Genomic DNA, 22,278 nt, shown 5'->3' with positions numbered 1-22,278 from the left:
GAACTCTTAGCACGCAACAGCTGTATATCTCACTGCCTGTTTTCATTACACCTCACTGTGTGGGTCTGGGAAGTTTTTTAGTGTGAAGGGAATCTGCACCAAAATTGAGGTCATTTTAATTTTTATTTCATAAATTTCTCTGTGTCTGAACCCTTGCAGTGGCACAAATATATTTGTATAGTATATTTGTAGTATAGTAGTAAAATAAAAAAAGATAAGGATAAAGTAAACATGAGTGTTACGGGTGTCTGAAGCATTAGCAGCTGTGAAGTAGGAGTGAACTTAGCCCTTTGCTTCACCTTCTATCATTCTTTTAGATTCGTACTGTCCTTCAAATATTGATTTCTCTTTCACTTACTGAAGTTTAACTAATTCTAATAACCAATTATATATATATATAATATATATATTATACACATATATTAGGTTTTAGCTGTTCTTATTCTGCTGGGTGGAGACCCCTGTTGTTGTACCTGGAATCTACTGGATCCACTCTCATTGTTTGGGGGTTCCTAATGTTCCTACCACTGGGACCACTTTGGACTTCCAGATCTGCTCCAGCTGTTCCTTCAGCCCTGGGACTATTTTCTCACATTGCTGTCTAATGGTATTGCCACAGCTATCCCAACTGTGATCTTCTGCTCTTTGTCAACCACCAGTGTCTGGTTTGTTGGCCATCATCAGCTTGTCTGTTTAGAACTGTGTTGTTCTCACTGACCTTTATTGATGTCTCCTATTGGGACTTGGGGACTTTTAGTCCATATGTGGCACAAATGTTCCTGTCCCACTTGGTTGTGCTTTAAAGTGTACGCCGTCCCAACTTTCATCCTACATCCTGCTATGTGTTGACATTCTCTGGGCACTTTTGCACAGTCTGCAACTGGGGTCCTGCTGGCTGTGGTAGATCTCTGCCTGTATGGATATGCTGGTTAAGGTCTGTTTTTGTGACATGTTCAGATCCGCTCTACTGCCCTTTTTCTACCCAGGGATAGGATCTCTTGATGTCCATCACTTCCCCTATTTGTTTATGGTATAGCCCATGAGGGGTTGGTCTTCCATGATAGTTCTGCTTCCCGTTCCTCATCACTGTCTGTCTTCAGCTGCTTGAGGCACCCTGGGAGCCATTATGTATACATATAAAGGGGCTTCATTAATCTGTTTAGCTACATGCTTGTGCTTTAAGTACACTGATCAGCCGCAACATTAGAACCACCTGCCTTACATTCTGTAGGTCTCCCTTATGACACCAAAATTGACCACTGAGCTATGGACACAGGACACAGTCAGGCACCTGTTGGGGATTTAGGAGGGTTTTGAGAAAGTATTTTCCACATGAATGCTAACAGCCAAAGTTTCTCTGCAGTATCAGCACTGTAATGAAATGACCAATGCTATTCATATTAGGTGTCAATGATGGAGGCTTACTAAAGCAACGAACTAGGCATATAACCACAGGAAATATCCTCTTAGGTGTGTCCAGTCAGCAAGTGTAGTTCATCCTTGCAAAATATCCATTTGAAATTATATTAAGAAGTTGCTTCTCTTACCAAATTTCTCAGAAAATCACACAAAAGTAAAAGTGCCTTTCTAAATCAAGACTTTCTTCTTCTTTTTATTCAATTTAAGGGTTTTGTAATGTGGTCTTTGTTAGAAAGCACACATATTGCAGTCTTGTGGTCTAACATGCAATATGAAGAAAGGACCATGCCAGAGCTAGGGTGTAAAATTAAGACAAATTGAGTCTCTTGTGTTTTTGTACATTTTTGTGGTAAAATCCAGCAGTTAAGCCCAGGAAAGAATGTGAAAGATCATGCCATCATAAAGCACTTTTCATTTTATTTAGAACCTAGAAAAAAAAAAGAGCAAATAAGAAGATCCAGAACAAAAACATGTGTTGGTAGAACAATAAGTTAAATACAAGGAGAGGATTCGTGTCTCAGAAATTATTTAAAGACTAGACACAGGGTTTGCGAAGGCACGCAAGTGACATGATCTATACTGTGTGTTAAAGCAATCACAATGAAACAAATATGTACAATACCAAAGACACAATGTGGTAGCAATATATTTTTCTCATAATTTACACGTAACTAGCTTGGGTAGATACCAGCAGCTAAACATCACTGCTACTATCTGGAAAACAGAATGGAAATCAGCGATGCAAAAATTTATTCCCATTTCAAATTACAGAAGTATTTTTGTTAGCAATATTTCTAAAATTAAGGACATCATCGCTCCTCTGCACCACGTTGACTCCACCACACATTACATTATTTCACAATAAGCTAAGACTGATTGCTACACGTTTCTTACAGAAAGTTTTTCTGTCAAGAAAACAAAATACATGTCGTCCCCTCATTTCTCTTTCTCACCCTACCTCAGTCCCTAAATTTATTTCCCCCCCTTCCCTCTGAGGAAACGTAGAAATATATTTCATTAGCCTTAAGGGCTTGGCTGTAGAAATCTGAAGCCACTGCGGGAACTTCTGTCTTTTGCTCTCTTCCAAAAAGTAACTGTGTGAATTTACAGTATATAGTGGGGTCACAAAAAAAATGAAGAAAGAAATAAAGTGAGTATTGTTCCCACATGTTGTAGGTTGTGAAGTCCCAGTTTACACGGTCCTAACAGATTTCTGTGGCTATGTCTCCAGTCTCAAATGCACACAATCGTTTTTAAAAGCTGTCATGAGAGGTGGAGAGAATTCTGATGTCAACCTGAAGGCTCAGCGCCCAGTGAACTCTGTGCTCTTGTGAACAGGAATTCTTCAGTGTGAGAAGTGAAATTCCTCTCGTAGTCAGGTGCATAAGCCAGAAGCACCACCTACCTACACTGTATTCGCAGATGTGCATCACACCCGCTTAAAATGTCCAAATGGATGCACTGCATTCAACTAATTTACTTTAGCATTTAAGTCGCATTTCTTCACATCTGGGGGGAATCATTTTTTGAAGTTGACTCCCAACAAGTTCTAGAGTTTCTCACAGAGTTTTCAGGATGTTTCCAGCAGGGATTTGTTTACCTTTCAGAAGGTGGTGCTTGCATAGCTGCAAACGGAGGCATTTATTACAAGCAGAGGTTCAGCAAACCCAGTCACCAAAACATACTGACACATTCCAGACATTGTTAGAGATATGCTTCAAGTGAACTATTGCTTATTTTGTTTGCATAACTGACAAGTGAGCAGAAGAAAAACGTGGAAACTAAACAGAAATGTTCCCCGGTTTTGCAACAGAAAAGGTAAATTGCATAAATGTGAGTTAGAAATGCTAAAATCCATCCAAAAATAAGTATATTATTGAATTATAGCGAAGGAGAAAAAAAAAAGCCTTTTAACCCATAACCAGGACTTGAACAATATATCAGAATACCTTACAGGACTTGGAATATTATGTGGTGAGAAGAGAACTGTGAAAATTAGTCCTCAAAGCTAATAACCACATCCTCGGCACAGCTCATCACATCACATCCCAGCAAATCAGCTCAAAAATATTTTGTGATAATGCACATGGTGTCTTAAAGTTAGTGTAAGGCTTAAGTGGGAGATTACATTTGTAATAACCTGATCAGTAAAAAAGCAAGAGTAGTCATATCTGTTTTCTTATGAGTTTTGCCATGTGTTTCGAGCTTAGGGCTGCCAGTTTAAATACTATAACATACAACGCTAACCTTTTAATAGTCTGGAGATTTGCGATGCTTATCTTACCAAAGCTGTATTCTGTCAACAGATTTCGATATGCTCAATATAAAAAGCATTCATCAAGTCTGTCAGTGTGGAAGCACTGATCTGGGATCACTCAACTGCAAATTTCACTCTCCTAAAGTCAAAACTGACCCAAGATAAGCATTCCTGCTTGACAGACCCTGATTAGTTTAGGCGAGTAAACTCAGTAGCCGCATTCTACAATATTTTGGTTACCAGTTGTATTACAGTATAGCCCCCCCTCTTTTATCTCAGACCAGCTCCACCTTGGAGTTGGGGTACACAGCAACAACATCGTAGCCCTCGGGAGGCTGGACGCGGGCCTTTGCGTGGGTCTCGCAGTACAGATTGTCTTCGATAAAGAAGTAGCCTCTCTGCTTTAGGTTGATGCTGCAGTCGTCGCAAATGAAGCAGTCAGGATGGTAGAGCTTGTCCCGGGCCTTCACGATGGTGCCACTACATGTAGAGACAAAAGAGGACAAAAAAAAAAAAAAAGAGTTTACTATACTGTAAATAAATGTAACAAGTTATAAAATCCTGCAGCTGCAGAAGTGAATTACTGCAAATATTACTGCAGCTTCTACTGGATCATGATAAACACTGATTACGTAGTTTGGTTAAGCCTGTTATTCAGTCCTGCTCTTTAACATTTATTAATGTGATAAATAAGAGTGCACACTGTGTTCAAGGCTTATATTTCACCTTTTTAGCAATAGAGGAAGAGATGAATACATAAAAACGTGATCGGAAACTGGACAGATAAGCAAATTGCAAAATGCAGTTTTCCTTTAAAGGCTGTCTGACTTTTTGAAGGCCAGTTTAAAAAAAAGATGTCCTCATCACAGTAGACGTTAAGCAAAAATGAATGACTCACAGTTGTTCATCAAATGTTGCATTATCTATGCAAATCAGGAATTATACTTTATAGCCACTGTACCTATGCAAGCATTTGAATACAGCTCATCACATGTCGTGTGTCAGCTTCAGGTGGCAGAAAGGTTACACGCTGTTAAACAGTACACATTTATTCCGCTGCATGGCTACTTACTGGCACCAGTGAATTTAGAAGAACTTTGGTCAGCTGCACGGTGACAAGAGTGTTAGGGACGTTGTTCATTCATAGTTTCCAATTAGATTTTCCTGTCTGGCCTTGAGATTGGGGCCAACAACCATTAAATCATAAACTTGGTGCTTTGCTTTTCCAAAGTGGCCGCATGACTCGCAGGATAAACTCCTGACACAGTGTTCAATACATCTTTAAAGACTGTAAAAAGCCTTTAGGTCACAGCAGCCGTATTATACTGCACAAGCTTCCACAATGTTCTCTTGTTAACACTGAAAATAAGCTTATGACATCATTTTTTTAACATTTCTTTAACCTCCGCTGCTTTTTTAGAGGGGATTACCGGTGTATGTGGTTAGTTTGTCAAAAGGTGTGTTCAATTCACAATACGTGTATGAAGAATGTGTGCGTGGGAAAGGGTGTGGAGGATGGCTTGGTTTAATCATTAAAATGATAAATGTGAGCAGAGCTTTCTGAGGACTTATTGAAAGGCCTGTCTGTGCATGTCGACCAGTGAAAGATCACTTCTTTGTTTTCAAAATCGGGGGAAGAACCTTGACTCACCTCGCATACTCTTAAACTTTATGGCAGCAGACAGAATGATAAAATAAGTGGGAGATGTATAACTTCCTGCTGACCCTCACAAGCATTTCAACAGAAAATCGATTATATCTCCAATGTCATGTTTATTTTGTCTGTACTGTACCGCACCAAATTTTCAAGTTAATCACTTTTATGGCTTCTTGAAATGTAAAAGTACATTTTTTTATATTTTATGCACATGTTTTTATATTACACACAGCCCAAAGAGTCCCTCGCCAATATGACCCCATTATTTACATATTATTGTCATCTTAGGATATACAAGTCAGAATTTGCACAATACTTACACAATACCGTTACAGCACCGTGTGCACTGGGGTAGTTTCTGAAGACCAGACATAGGGCTGGGGATGGGGCTTCCCAACTTGGGGATTGGAGATCTGACGGGAGACTTTAAGTTTCTCATTCTCTCCGTTGGTGACACACCTATGAAAAACGATATGTCGTTAAGAGACATACTTGGAAAAAAAAAAAAAAAAAAAAAGGCAAGTACATCATGCTCCAGGGATTCTAGACACTGAGATATCACAACACTTCCTCTGTATCCCTCTGGTAAGCGTATTTTATATATGTCTCCATGTGTTTGTAGGTTCTCACTCATTCAGGTCATGGTAGTTTTGGGAGCTTGAAAAAGAAAGCGATTGAACTTCTTTAAGTTCAAGTTTAAGAAAGTCCAGTTGCCATCTTTTTTATCTCTTCAGACTGTATGTCTCCATATTTCTCTCAATTAAAGTTAAGTTAGCGCTACTCTGTTAAATGAAGGTGAAAAGTCACATAGGTTCCTGAAAGGGAATGCTACATGAGTTGTCTGTAGTTTCTGTTCACCACTCAACCATTTTTCACTTTGTGTGACTCTCAAGCGCCTTTGTGAGATACACTTGGAAGAAGTGTGACTGAGATGGTTTCTTTTTCTCAGCTGTTAGCACAACAAGCACACTGTTACTAATCAATGGTTGTGTTATTATATTATTAGCAACACATATGAAATACACATAGTGTCTGTTGGATATGAAGATGTTTCTGCTGGTTTGTCCAAGTACATGCAAGTGAGGACTTCAAGCAAAACATCCAACTAATATTATTACACTTTAACACTGAAATGAACAACATTCACTGCATTAACCAAACAGCAAAGACCCAGCAACTGCCCTGAACTCCTGGTTCATGGTTGCAGGAACCAGGGGACAAGTCATGGTAAAGCTTTAATTAAAAAATAACAGTAACATTCTTGCTCTTCTTCAGCCTCGTTCTATTGAAACTGCAAAAACTGTAGTACCGATGTACACAGTAATCCTACAAGACATACTGATAGGAACATTTGCCAGTTTTTCTATGGTTTTTTTTTTTCCTAATATGGGCTCTGCTTGTCTGTTCTCCTTAAATCACATTCACAGAATTCCTTCTTTTCTTTCCATTTTGTGTGCCTCTTCTGTGTCTCTGGCACCTTCCCGTGATCCCTATTCAAGTGTCACATTCTGTAGTGCCTTTCCTGGGAGGAATGCATCAGTCAGCCTGGCTCGACACCAAGCAAGGAAAGTACCTCATGGAACCTCATCACATCACATCGATATGCTACAATCACACGACGCATGTGAAAGACGCAAAATGGTTTGTAAAGAGATTCATCATACTGCTTACAAACGGCTTAACAAATTTATCAAACCATCTGTTACAGAAAAAACAAAACCTGCAAATCTTTCTAAAAATACTGTTAAAAATTGTTTAAAATTACTGTTATTTATTATGCAAGTAACAAACTGAATTTGTCTTTTTATACAAAAAAGTTATTTAAGAACAACATTTTTAACTACTAAAACTACTTTTCCTGTTCAGGAGTGCAAGTAAATACTGTAAAACAGTGAATTTTAAGAATCATGGACAATCACAATAATTATATTTTAGCATTAAAAAAAAAATATTATTTTGATCAAAGAGCATTTGCACGCTGGTGAATAAGTAAAGAAACATAATAAAATATTTTTTGTTAATCAACAATACAGTCATTTAGGGCAGCTCTGGCATAATTGGTATTGATATTAAAAAATACTGAGATTCAGAAATCTTCCATGGATGCATGCTTTGAATTGTCTTCTTTCAAGATAAAGCTTAATGCTAATTTATGTTATGATTTTTTAAAACAGATTTTAGGTTGTTTAAATGGTGGTACTGTGGTAGATGCGTGTTACTACCTTCCCATGGTTGTCATTTCTTATTAGAAGTGAATTCTAAGACAATCAGGTATTTAGTCATGCCTGACTGGAACGCATTAAAGGGGATATTTTATAGTGGGTATCTGGAGCCAGTACAATGCATCCAAGCGCAGCCGAGTAAATCAGTAGAGCACAGCCACTACATGACTTCCCTTTGCTGATGATGTGCCAGCAGAGGCCGTTCAGCCAAACAGGCCACCTATGACTACCAGTAACCACAGTGTAATTACCGTACATCTGGCACCTTCCTCAAAGTGATTTCTGTCCCTCAGTGTCAGTTAGCCTCTGACTGCTCCATAGTGTGTTTAAGAGATGATATTATCAGACCATGTTATTTCTGGGATGAATGCCTCAGTTGCCCATTAAGGCACTCTAATGGAACCATGACTTTCTAACAAACGGGAAAGCTAATGCATTTTTTGTACCACAGTCATAAATAAGTGCAAAAGGGGGCTTTTCAGCTCTTGCTTTACCTAAAAAAAAAAAAAAAAAAAAAAGCCATTCCACACAGGCCTGCTATATTTTGCTGCCAAACACACGAATGTATCGTTTGATTGACAGTGACAAGTTGTCCATTTGCAGCACATATCTCACCCCATGTAACATTCACACTATAATCTGTGACTAATGTCAAGCAGACGCACTGTAAAACAGACAGGCACACTTGTGCACACCATCCATGTCAAACGCAGAGTGCGAAGCTTCACAGAATTTAAGGCAGTGGAAATCAGTGTCGTTTTCGACAGCTACTGAGAGGTACTGTTTCTACAACTCTTCAAGGACATCTTGATTTGTTCCTGAAACATGTGTTGTGTTGGTTTGGTTCCATCCAAGATGTTTAAAAGGAAGGATTCTATCAAAAATAATCTGTCAAAAATAATGCCAAGAAAAATATGACGAGAAAGATCTGATGAAATGTTTTAGAAAGATTTGCTGTTTTTAATATGGGGCCACACATGCAGATGAAAAAAAAAGTATAATTAAATGTAAGCCAACTGACAGAAGCATAACAAATTACAACGGGCTGTTAACACCAAATATCAATTACGTCTTTTTTCATGTCACATCACCGTGAAATCGCTTCACACTGCTAGAATCACATGTTAGACACCTAGAAACCCTCTTTTTTAGATGCATTTTGCTTCTCTTTCACCCCCATTTTGGAGAGATCCTTTAAATATCCCACATGTTAAGTAAAAGTATTAGTGGTGTAACCCAAGAGGCAATCAGAAATGTGATGAATGTTATACTTTGAAAGTAAAACAGTCCTGCTGATTGATGTGCTCTTTAGAGGTCTTTTCTGAGAAAGGACACAGCCTGAACCCATCTTGGAAATTTCTTTAAACAAACAACATTTGAGTCTGGAGTATTTTTCAGGGGTCACTGGCACTGTGTTTATTTCTTTTTCCAACTGTTAAAGAAACAAAACACTCCCCGGTCTGTGTTCCTTCAAAATTTGCCTCAAACGATCAGCAGTAAAGGTGAAAATTATAAAATTCAATCTGCAACAGTGCAGATTGAATTTTGGTTTGTGGCACAGCTTAGCATTTGAGTGTTCTTATCTTTAATTCTTCATGTTGCTGTTTTCCTTGCTTTTACCTTTTCACATTTCACATCTTTGTGTTTGTATGTGTCCTTGCTGCTAAAACAATGTCCTCTTGTGGAAAACAGGATATGTACTCAAGTGTAATGTTGTTGCAGTATTTCCTAAAACACCCCAACTTTCCTATTTAACAGTCACACCACCGCTCCATCCACATTGCAACCAAACCATGGAAGACTCTGTGGAATTCTTGGTAAACTGACACTTTTGTTTGCTTTAACTTTAAAAGCCCTTAAAAGTCAACACGACCTCTACACTGGCTTTAGCCTCCAAAAAGGAACCACCTCCAGCAATTTAAGACATTCATTCAAATGCAGTATTTTTTTTTACTTGTTTCACAATAAAAAAAAGAAATGGAAACAAGCAGCATCTGGAGAAGGATTTAATTCTCTAACACAGGTAGCTTTTGAATCAACAAAGGCACAGATAGCTTGATGAAACTTAGAGTCTCTGTTTCATCGAGGATTTAGTCTGTCAATCAACCTGTCAGTCACTCAAGCTGAAAGGCAGATGAGAGCAGACAAAAGAGGTCCCTTTAATCTCTTTAATCCATCAGTCCTAAAATCTGCATTTTCATCCAACCTCTTTCATCTGTTGTTAGCATCTTATTGCTTTAACTGCTATAAGAAGTGACAAATTATGAAAACAGTCTGGTTTGGCTCTGATCCAGGTCTCCCCACAGAAGAAGTTTACATTGTTCCCTGTGCTGTTAATTATCCTGTCAGCTCTCACATCAAAGGCTGATCCTGAGATGTAATAACCAGACAACGGAGTATTCTACAGGGAAAGAAAACCTTTAAATCATGCTACTCTAAATTATCTAAAACTCTTAAACATTATATAATGCCAGTTCAGAGACTTGATTTTTTTAAAAACTATTTTGTGTTTTATTTGTAGTAAATATGCAGTGCATACTGCTGTCCTGATAAGTTTTACTTCGGATTTGGTGCCCTTTTGTGCTAGCCCTGGCATTAAGGTGAGATAATCTTCTTTTAAAGATTAAAAACGTCCACATTTGGAAGTTGGAGGATTGGCAAATGAATAAGTCACGAGTTTGCACGCCAGCTAAAAGAGGTTTGTGTCTCATTCAGGAGTTTTGTGTTTTGCTCATTAGTTTACTTTTTCATTCTTATTTGATTACACTTCCTGTATAAATTCAGGCACCAAAAACTACTTAGGTGGAAATGATCCTGTTTTGGTTAGAACACGGCCCTCAACATCATTTACCCTGCACATTAAAGGCAGCAGTTGTGAGTTATGTAATCTTGTGTAGTAAACATGGAGTTACATTTGATGAAAAACACAAAAAAACCTGCCAAAAAAAACCCAAACAGAAGACATTTTCATGGTACAAATGAATTGAAATCTATATCCATACAGATTTTTTTCAGTTTGTTGAATAAAAATATTAACATAACAATTAAATAATACTCCATACTTACCTCAAGCAATAACTCTCTACAACCCAGCACATCTGATTAGCAGAGAATTGTTTGTTCTTTTATTTTAACGTTTCATTGCCATTTTAATTTCTGTTTTGATTTGTAGATCCTGAAAAAATACAATTATTTATTTATGTACATATATATTTACTATAACAAAAACAATAACAACACTACTACTACTACTACTACTACTAATATATTAACTGTGATAACAAATAAATTTCCCAAATCTTGGATAACTGGCGTATATCAAAAGCTGATGTAATAGTAAGTATAGTCAGTATGTAGTATATGTATTGTCAGTTTGTATACCCTCTTTGGATGGGGGACGGATATTTGAGTAAGAATTAGCATTACAAAGATTACGTACTTACTCATTAGAGCCTTTTTATAGCAGTGGAGAAGTTTATATAGTGTTTTTTGGGGTTTTTTTGGTTTGTTTTACATGCAATTAGGGTTAAAGGACTTTTTTTTTTTTAAAGATGTGTCAATTTTAGTATCTGAGGTTTAGAAAATCTTTAGTCACTGGTGACAGATCATTTTCTCTGAGGCCCATGCTATTTGTGTTTGAACATACCAACGGGCTTGCGCTGCGTTAACAGTAAACATGGAACGTGAAGAGAAGGTTTTAGTTCCAGGGATTAGCTTTTCCCTGCTGCTGTCAGCATCATATGACTCCCTTCTTAAAAGCTGGAATTCCAGGCGGTCAGAAGGCAGACGGGAAAACCATATTTCTCACTTTATTGTCCTTTGTAAAGTTGTTTTTGCAGTAAATTGCCCTACAAAAACTCCCCCTGCCAATCTGCATGCAAGCTATTTAAAACACTTAATCTTTCTCCTGCTTCCTTTGTCTTGTGTTTGTTTTGTTTTTTTTTTTTACTTTCTATCTCGCTTTCCTCCCCATGTCTTCCTATCTGTCCCCTAACCTTGCTGTCTGTGTATTTCTATAAAAGGAAAACTATGCTACTTAGACAGAGGAGTTCATAACAGTCAGTGAACGAATGCCTGTGCAAGAAGTCCCTTTAACTGGAATCACAAGACTCATCTGCATTAGAGGAAATAGTTACTCAGAAATTTCCACCGTTTACATTTATATTTGTGCAGATGTGCAGATACTTTGTGCATTATACCTGTTTGGTATGTGGCACCGACAATTATTCTGACAGCTGATATTATCATTGTTGTAAAGTATAAATATAGTGTTGTTTGTTTGGTTTCTTTATGACAGCTTGTCATAAATAGAGAAAATATACACAAACTTATAACTTAAAACAAATTTAAAACTGGCAGTTTTAAAGCTTAATTTCTTCTCTAACATAAAATTATCTACTCTTTTTCAAGCTTTTAAAAGCAATATATATGTATAGTTTTTTTGCTTTGAAGTGTTGAACAACAAGTCTAACTGAATTGCTTGGGCTATTTTTGGAAATTTAGTGGGCAAAATGGTTAATCAGCAAGATAAAATGACTTTACTTTCACAATAAAGTTAATTGGTGCAATAATGTCAACAAGAATCTTTAGCAGCAATGGGTGATCTCTCCAAATAAAGTTTAAAAGGTTCAGTGAGTGAACTCTCACATGCTTTTTTCTGCCTAATTTTTGCACACATGATAAGCAGACACACAAATATGCAAACACATGAATCCATACCTCCATCCTCAGCCTCCAGGATTCCCTGGAGGTATTTGAAGGAGCCAGACTGTTTGGGTTCTGAGACAGGTTCCTCATAGTCCTGCAGCATCTTGTAGACGTCTGACTCCATGTCAAATCCGTTACGGCTCACAGGAGACTGTATGGGAGGCTCTGGGCTGAAAGATTCAATGAAACCAATATTCAGTATAACCCATTTTAAATTCAACCGTGACAAGACATGAAACATAAATTTATTTTAGTGATCCATCAAGACTGTAGACTATACATAAAAATAGGACATCGCCACCATGACGTCACCTACTGTTTTGTTGGCTTTTGTTTTGAAGCCCTCTGCATGGTGCATTAGCATGATTTCTCTTTGAAACCAAACATAATGAGTAAGGTAAGGAATCGGATGAAAAAAAAAAAACCAAGGATACTACACACTTATAATTTATTTATAAGTTATCCAATAATGAAATTATACCCTAATAATTTTTTTTTTTTTCAGAATGCAACATCAGAAGAGAATGTACAATAAAAAAAACGAGCTGAAATAACAGATTGCTGTTTATTGAGGTGACAAATGAAGTGAGAAGTAGCATTTTTCTTGATTTTCCCCAGGCCACTACTGCTTTGGCTTAAATTTACAGATATGGAGATTCCATCTTCTAAATAAGAGGATAAAACAAAAAAACAAAAAAAAAAAGCCAATAAGTATTCCCTAAAGGACAAAGTTGTGAATCCTGGGAATACTATTTTTGTTTTTAAGCAGATGTCAAATATAGCCACTTCATATTTTTGTAATGTCAAAATGTGTTTTGGGACCAAGGGAGGAATAAAAGTTTCAGATGGCTGCAGCCATATGAGGTAAGGAGAAAGAGTAAGGAAGAACTACAGTATTTTTCTTTTCTAATTAAAACTGCATATATAGAGCGCATCGGTGCATCATTTTTTTGTATTTCTGTCTCAACGCATGAAGTCTTAATCAAAACAGCTTTGTATTATACTTCTATTCCTTATGTCATCTATCAAATTATTCCCAGTGCTTCCCTTCATTTGGAAAAGTTTAAACATTCTAACTTCTGGAAGATGACTAGGACTGCTGACAGATGTGTGCAAGTCCAGACACACTTAAATACAAGTCTGTCTCCAGATGCCCTTTCAGGAGTCTGACTGTGTGTCTGAGAGGAAAAGCCTGAGCTGTCATGAAAGTGAGAGTGATTGAGAGAAAGCGAGAGCAGACAGAATTGTGTAATACGTGTGTAAGAGAAACTGACTGACAGCAGGCAACAAAGATAGTGTTAAAACACTTGAGTGCAACTTTGTGTGCGTATGTGGGGGCTGTGTCTAGGAGTGCTCAAAAGCATCTTCACTGGGAGACTGAACATGCACATTTATTGCCCACTTGAGGGGATACAAGACAGCAAATGCCTTTTACAGTCCACAAGGCTATCTGTGCAGCTGTATCAAAAGACATCCAGTGTGTTTGTTTCTGTGTCTCTGTGTTAAGTGTCTGCACAGGGACCTGCAAGGAAACTGGTGAGGCTTTAATAATAGAGAGGATGATTGTTTTTAGAAGCAGTGGAGGGAAAGGTAAAGCTATTTCCTCGTGTGATTTTCCCACAGATATAATGTGTGTAAAAAGGTCCATGAAAACTCATGAGGGGGATATTTTGAAATCTGATATAAACAGCTATTACATACACGTGGTTCATTGATTTCTTTTTTTTTGGTTAAGGTAAACACAACAACAAATTGGATTTCTAGCTAGCGAAGTAACCAGAAACTTGGGATAAGTGCACAAGATAAGTAAAAGAAAATGTTGTTGCATTAAAATAATAGACTTTAAACTATATTTGAAGATTTTTTTATACTTATTTACTTATACTTATTGGATTTTAGAACATTCAGAATAAAAACTGGTGTTGCTTCTGCATTTCTTTTAAAGAGGAGGGTAAATATTTGAAAATAACAAGCGCTACAGTAACTGTAGATTAACCTGTCAAAAGTGCAAGTAAGGTGTGGCTGGATGCTTATGATTTACAGTCCTGGAAAGCACACGGTATTGCTGTCTCACCTGTGTGTGGCACTGATGCTGAGACCTCCCATCTTGCTCGGCAGTGATCTGTCCCCATTGCTTCCATTGTGAGCATATAGTCCTGCAGGGTTGTTGTACTGAGAGTGCCCGGTTCCATTGCCATACCCATAGCTGTGTCCGTTGTTGGGTCTGGAGTGTCCGTTATTCAGGTTAGCGGGCTGAGGAACCTGAGGTGACTGGGGTTCAGCGGTATATGAAGGTTTACGGGTGTAACTGGCATATCCGCTAGTGATCGGACGAAAATTCTAAAACCAAGGAAAGAAAAGAGGAGACACGTTTACCAAACAGGAAGAGCAGATGCCAGCATCACAGGAAAACATCACAATTTTATGGTTGAAAATGTATGCAGTTACAGAGAAACTTTGATTCTTTGGTAAGTTTCCTACATTAAGGGAGAATTGCTAATGTAATAAGGAAGGAAAAAAGGATAATGAGCTTTTATAGCTCATACAACATTATGTTCTGGTTCAGGAAATGAGAATAAAAAGAGAACATGAAAGAGAAAACAAACCCGGTGGTGTCCTGACTAGAAAACCACAAGCCGTCAGAGAGAAAATGAACAGTTGTTTGCGAATGAGGCTTTGCAGCAATGAGGTTTAAATGAAAAACTTTTTCCACTTCATTTGTGTTGTTCCCTGTTTAATACCAAGGCTTATTAAGAAGGAGCTCGCATTAGATTTCCTGCAGATGTTTCTGTCAAAACAGATTAACTTGTGTATTTTAAGTACTGCTTTTTGGCTACTTCTGTGAGCTGAAGCCTTCATGGTTGATGACAGAGCTGAGATACTGCAGAAGATTAAATTATTATCTTTCTGACATGCTGCAGCAGACTTTCTAGACTCTTGCCATATAATTTCTGTGTTCAACGTGTTTGGAAGAATGTGCCGGACTAATGCAGGGCAGATGCAGAGACAATTACAATCTACAATTACACCACTGTATGCGCAGTAAGTGTGTTTATGGCTGGGTCAACGGCCTTATCATGAATTTGCACCAACACAACACTGACAACAGTGAGACACTCTGTGTTTATCAGCACGCTTCAGTGATAACACCCACTGCCAGCTTGGCTCATCCATATCAGACAGTGAACTTTACAGATAAGGTTTTATTTCAACATTTGCAATGATGTCACCACTTCTCATGGTGTTTTAGTGCTTTGAATATGAGAGCTAAATAGCAAGCTTGAATTACTAAAGACGAGGCCCACGCATACGCATGAATTTAGACTATACACATTTCAGTTAAGCAATGCACCAGTAAGGGAGACAGTCAGATCATTGTTGACTGTGAGACACTAGAAGGAGTTTGAGTGCGTGCAAGTGTGGCTATGTCTGGCCTAGTTTAAAGGGCCTTAGCCACAGGTGGTGGAGGTTCACCGCCTCTGCAGATAGGACACCTGTCATTTCAACAGAAGGGTCCTGCTGGATGTCATCCTGTTCTCTGCCCTCGCCTGGACCACACACACACACACACACACACACACACACACACACACACACACACACACACACACACACACACACACACACACACACACACACACTTTTTAATTACTACTTCATAGCGCCTCTTCAACACCAACAACCCCACATCCTGGTCTTGGAAAAACACTTCGTCATTCCCTCCTGCAGTCAAGACTGATGACTTTCAAGAAATTTAAAACATCTCATCTGACTCCCCCAACAACCATGGACAATAAAGACAAATATAACTCTCACAGTAACTCTCTGGGCAAAGTGCTAGCAGATAGCCATTCATGGTAAAGTTGAGACAAGCAGACAGGAGATTCAGCACTCTTAGAAACCAAGAGCCAAACCCTCTTTGGTCAGGATGTCAGAAACACCCAGTTCTCTGCGGCTCTCTCTTCAAGCAAACGAGACAAGCCGAAGCCTGATTCTTACCACTGAGTGGAATAGCCAAACCAGATTCCAGTCGTTATCTTTAGCCCTGTTTGTACAGATGGGGGACTTCATGGGAATTTAATCAAAGTTACCCTCATTCGCCTTAGCTCAAACTAAAAGGTTCCTTCAGATCGTTGGTTGTCTGTCTATCCACAGTGGTCTAAAAAAAACTGCGAAGAGGAGGCAAACTCCACATCATTTTTGAAGTGCTCAAACCCTAACCCTAACCGTAGACCAGTCCAATCCAGTAGGTAGAGATGACTGTCAACAGACAGGCGACAGTGCAAGTAAGCATGGAGAAGAGTCCTACACTTGTGCTCTTTACCATACTTTATTACTTAAATAATGTGGCTGCTGGTAAACAGTCAACTGAAAGCAAAGGGATTTCAAAACACAAAAAAGGCTAAACTTATGGTGAGCAAACCATTTTTACGAGGTCATCTGAGGAATGACCATGATATAGATAAACCCTTGTTGACACTCAACCAATCAGAAATGTACAGTGCTGCAAGCCCCATCGTCATCCAAAAGGAATGGGGGTGCGGGGGTACAGTAACACACTTTCTCCAAAGGTTCTGTATTTCTGACAAAAATGAAGACTCCCTTGGAAAAAAAATTACTATTTGCAGTACTTACACTCAGTTCTATTTACAGTATGGCAAGAGAGAGGTCAGCTAAAAATATAGTCATAACACTGGTTTCGATGACTGCAAATATTGTTTAATGGTTTACAGTATCACACGGCTGCTCGAATCACTTCCTTCCTTCCACTTTGACAGGTTTTCTTTTTAATTTCCAATACGATGATTTACTGCCGGCTTTCTTTTTATTTCAACCCTTCGAGAACTTACTGTTCCTTAAGAACATACCAAGCACTACAAAGGTGAAGTTCTTCAGAAGTCACTGTTGCTACATGTCTTTTTTAGCACTCATTATTCATTTCTCATATTTATTCAGGGGCTAAATCTGTAGATAAAAATCAGAACAATAACTTTCAACAAGCAAGCTCATTCATGTAGGTGATTCAGGAAATTAAAAAACACGTAAAGGAAAATCCCTGAGAGTGTATTACGTTACATGCCCCTGCAGTAGAATGACAGTAAAGGCATTACAGTTATGACACTAATGTATAACGTTATCTCTTCTATCAGAATGAGAGAGAGAGAGATATATATATATTTTTAACTGACTTCAGATATCAATCTTGTCACAGATAAGTAATCTGTGCAGCACAAAACAACCTCTGGACTAAGGACAAGAAATACTCAACTGCTTTTTCACATCTGAGAACGTAACAGGTTTTGGGAAGTACGACTGCAAATTCTGATAAAGCCAACTGAGTCAAAATCGGCAGATCTAATGTTCCGAAAAAATGTGAATATGGAGTTAGCAAATATCTTTTAATTATCAGAAATTATCAGCAGTCGAGTTGCATGGTGCGTGCTTCGTGCACTGCATTTTGACACAAAATAACAATACTGGAGATTAAAAGAATCACCTTCTTCAAATGGTATCAGCCCATTAAAGACCCATTGTCAGTCATCGCCACCCCTATAATTATCTTCAAATTAAGCACAGCACACCTAGTAATAGGCCAGAAGGTGTGTATAATCCATTCCAAACATTAATAAATAGGACAGATGAGATATATAATCTCTCATGCAGGTTGTGACTCTACCCTGGGGTCTCCTCCCAGTTGGGTGTGCCCAGAAAAACTCCAAAGGGAGGTGCCCAGGAGACATCTTAACAGATGCCCGAAACTCTTCACATCATGCAAATGTGTGGATGTAAAATGAGCTGGTTTTGTCCAGCTCAGTATCAAGCTAAGATGTATAATTTCCAAGAGAATACTATCTCAGTGAAAAGGGGGATCAGAAACTTAAAACCAGTCCCACATGGGTCATAACATTTCCGCGGTGAAAAGAAATGAGTAAAACCAATGCCAAAGTTCTTAAAAAGTCTTGTTTAGTTAGATTTCTTTCTTGTCAGAAGCAAGTACAGATTTACCCATTTTCACCCTAACACCCTGTATGATATGGTCTGCTTCCTTTTGTTTCAAAGGGAACTGAACCACATACTCCAGCCATTCCTTTTGTCTTTTTTTGTTCTCCTCATAACACTCTTTCCTCTCTGGTTGTGCACGTCTGTTACACAGATATTTCCTTTGGATGGATGGTAGATTTATAAGGCTGCACATCTGGGACTTGCCTTATAAAAATGCCAGTTTGGTAACATTCAGAACCTTTTAGTGCTTTCATGTTGCTCTAAAAGTATAGTGCCTTGATTTTCATTTTTATTACAAATATCAGATTTAAGCCAACTTCCCCATTACAGCGATTTATTCTTCTATTTCAAAGGTGTACTAGAGGTTTAATGGAGATTTTGCCTTAAAGTGATAGCTGCATTAATCTTCTGAATGCCTAATCACCCCAGTTCTGCTCATTCTCCATTCTTACTTTTCAAATATAGTCATAACAATTTAAAATTAATATGAGCAACTTTCTTCTTCATCTTTAGACCTCAACAACATACATTTACTGAATGAAATTTTTCTCTCTTGAGAGTAGCCACACTTTCTCCTAAGGCTTGACTACATTCCTCTTGCCTAAGAGGAAGAGAAATCACAGGAACACAGAATGCAGATAAGGAACAAATAGCAGTAACTATTTGTAAGAACCAATATCATCTATCGCTGTATGCTCATAAATTTAGGGTGCCATCTGATTTTACTGACCTGTTTTTCAGTGGTAACCAAGCATGGCTAATGCTTCAGGAAGGCTGGCCATGTAAGAGCATATGTGCCAAAAAAGTAAAGAAAGCATAAAGATAGCAGAACCCAGCAGTGTTCTGCTATTTGTTACTGCTATTAAAAGTTACTGTGATTAATAAGAAACTGAATGGGAGATGATAGAGGTTTTACCTCCTGTCCCAACCATATATTAGCTAGAAAGTGGTAGACACACGAGAGGGGGATGGGTCGAGGAAGAGAAAAAGGTTGTGGGCCTTAATTGAAATCATATGTCTTTAACTGAGGGCCGAGGCCAGTCACACATGCTCAAATTCCTGATAATACACACACACACACACACACACACAGGCGTACTGCTTCCCTCCTGCAAGGTTTAATCCCCCTGGACATTTAAAATTAAGCTTTTCACATGGCGCTCTGCACCACTAGTCAGACACAAACCAGCCCTTTAATGGCTCCCTTGTCCTGGTTGTGGGTGCCTCACTGGGAGGGGAGGAAGGCAAGCCCGAGAGGAGGTATCAGGGAGCAGGAGGTGAGTGGGAGAGCATGGAGAAAGATTTTAAAAGATGGTGGAATGTAAGGCTCTAATCACAAAAATGTGATTTATTATTTTATTTTTTTTACCAATTTTGTGCTATTAAATTAAACTATTAAGATAATGTCATGTCCACGTTAACTTCTGTGCAGTGCACACTGGGTTGAAATTAAATTTGTTATGAAGTAGCTATCTTTAGCATTGTAATGCATGACAGAAATATCAGCTTATTTCAAATGTGAGCATTTAGGGGAACATTACTATTTGGTTTGGAATAAGTTTATCTCGTAGAGAAAGTCAAATGATTTAAGTAAGGAAACTAACTTTGTTGCGTAACGCGCAGGCAGCTGTGAAGGCAGTAAGCTGTAAGAGACTTGTTCCATACAACAAAATGCTTTACAGAAGATATACTTGGTTTGTTTGTTTGTTTGTTTTTTAATCATTAAAATAGTTGATGTTATTTTAAAAGATGTTATTTTTGGACTTCATATGATCACATGATCAAACTAATTTAAAAAAAAAAAAAAGGACCAACAGGTTTATCACTGTTGATTGTTTTGCTCATTTTGGTTGCCATTTGGAGTTTAGTACTTTTCATGGCTAACTAATTACAGATCAAAGTTCATCAAATGACCTCAATATAAAAGCTACGTACTTATCCTGATATCAGTTTGAGGCCTTGAAAAAGCAGCAGAAAATTGAAAAACTAAAAATAAACACACACAGGTACGTTGCTCTATTCCCTGACAAAGTTGATACAGTTTCAATTTTCTAAATATGAATGAGCCCAGACTCCTGCAGTCTCTCTGGACCATAAGCAAAGAGGGCTTAACGACTTCACTCCCTCAATATGATGGCAGCCAAGCGGGGCAGGAAAGGCTCCATTAAGAAAACCTGGAGGCTGATTTGACATTTCTGGGGATGACTGGTTGATTAGTGAACACAAACAACCAAATAGGTGGGGTCACAGGTCTGACATCTAAAATGCCTGTAGAGCTGCTAAAATGACTTTCTCTTAATGCTTTACTGGTCTGCTGATCTGAGTTTTTCCGACAGGGGATCAAGTAAAACCTGACCCATTCAACATGCTTTGGTAACTCATGAGAATAGCTGAAATCAAGTAATAACTCCATGTTGTTAAAACACAATCAGAATGTTTATGCGGTAAATGCCAATCTACTTTGTGTTAACAAAATATATCAATCTAGTAGCTCACCATCTGTTTTACCGGAGTACAAATGTGAAGAGTTTAACATTTAAACTATATTTGGGTTTTTAAAAAGGCAAATTGTTCTTAATGCTTCTTAATTGGAGAACAGTAGCCTTGTGCCATTCATTAGAAAAAAAAAATATTCATATACTTTTGTTTTAAGAGTAAAATCAGATCCAAACCAAGAAGGAATTAGTCATACAAGGTCTCTATCTGTCAGCCACTGTTAATGTTAACTTGGAGACTTCAATTTCAGCAGCCAGCTCCTGGGCTGAGACTGGAAGCTCGAGTGACGTGTGATCCAGACCTCTCAGCTTCCGCATTGTGGAGCCTCATTCTTTCCACAGGGCCACAGCACTCAGCCACAATAGCCATCGCTATAATAATAGGCCAGTTGCCATGAATGGCATTTACATACTGCCATGCCAAATAATACTGTTAGACGAACATTGAGTGCGAGCCATTCCCACCTACTTGAAGCTGCCACTGTGTAATTTAAGGCATGGAATTTTGAAAACCCAAAATGTCAGTAACCCATGGTATTGCATTACTCCTCCACTAAACCATTCCAACAGTAAAACTGGCAATCAAGTGCTAAAATTCAGACGTACGGTTAGATAACCATTTACAAGAGGCATTTTTTCTTTTGGAAAAGGTGATTGAATTTTTGTATGTAAATCTGTTATTATATTGCTTTTACATCAAATTTGGCTTCATTAATTATCTTACTTGCCATCAAATCAAATTGTCTTCAGTTCAGTTGGATTAAAAGTAAAGCTGGGCTTGAGCCAGACAATAAATACCTGCACTACTGAAGATACATTGGATATTGGATGGACTGTTTACTCTGAATTCAGGTGTTTTTAGTCCAATTGCCACAGGTGGACAAAATAAAGTCTCCAGCTACGCAGTCTGCCTGTACAAACACATGTGAAATATGGGTCGTTCTTAAGAGGTCGCTGATTTTAAGCGGATGCCATCATTGCAACCAGTTTGTGAAATTTCTTCTCTCCTAGATATTTCATGATCAGCTGTAAATGGTACCATTGCAAAGTGGAAGCATTTAGCAACCACAGCAACTCAGCCACGAAATGGCAGCCCACATAAAGTTACAGAGCGTGGTCGCCAAGTGCTGAGACAGATGGTGCATAAAAGTCGCCAACTCTCCGCTGACTCATAAACTGCAGGGTTCAAAATCTCCTCTGGCATTAACATCAGCACCAACACCATGCTCCAGGAGCTTCATGGTACAGGTTTCCATGGTCGAGCACCTCCTCTGGCTGCAATGTGTGGCAATATTTATTTTAGATTTATAGTGGGGGTTTTGTGTCTTTATTTAATAGTTCAGGAGTGAAGACTAGACAGGAGGCTGGACTCAAACCTAAGTGCTCAATTTTAGCCACAGGGCATATAGGTGCCTGCTCAAACAGTGAGCTAAATTGGTGCCCTGTACCTGAGTACTTTTGTACTCAATATTGTACATGAAGAAGAAATAATCAAAGTGGTTCTGGGCTATCAAGATC

The 22,278-nt window shown here is 38.4% G+C and overlaps 1 protein-coding gene across 1 annotated transcript in view; it reads right to left on the bottom strand.

Annotated features, from left to right (window-relative positions):
* Positions 1–1,819: 1,819 nt before the first annotated feature.
* pdlim4 (PDZ and LIM domain 4) overlaps positions 1,820–22,278 on the bottom strand; it is a 46,763-nt gene continuing 26,304 nt past the window's right edge. Inside the window, exons 4-7 of the mRNA XM_004561735.6 lie at positions 14,337–14,602; positions 12,275–12,432; positions 5,654–5,792; positions 1,820–4,156 (exon numbers count right to left, since the gene is read on the bottom strand). Coding sequence (XP_004561792.3) covers positions 3,952–4,156; positions 5,654–5,792; positions 12,275–12,432; positions 14,337–14,602 — 768 coding nt within the window. The 3' untranslated portion in view covers positions 1,820–3,951. The remainder of the gene's footprint in view (positions 4,157–5,653; positions 5,793–12,274; positions 12,433–14,336; positions 14,603–22,278) is intronic.

This window comes from Maylandia zebra, linkage group LG10 (genome assembly GCF_041146795.1).
Source record: "Maylandia zebra isolate NMK-2024a linkage group LG10, Mzebra_GT3a, whole genome shotgun sequence".
NCBI lineage: Eukaryota > Metazoa > Chordata > Actinopteri > Cichliformes > Cichlidae > Maylandia > Maylandia zebra.
The sequence above is the reverse complement of the archived record's forward strand: the minus strand, read 5'-3'. Positions and strand labels throughout refer to the sequence as shown.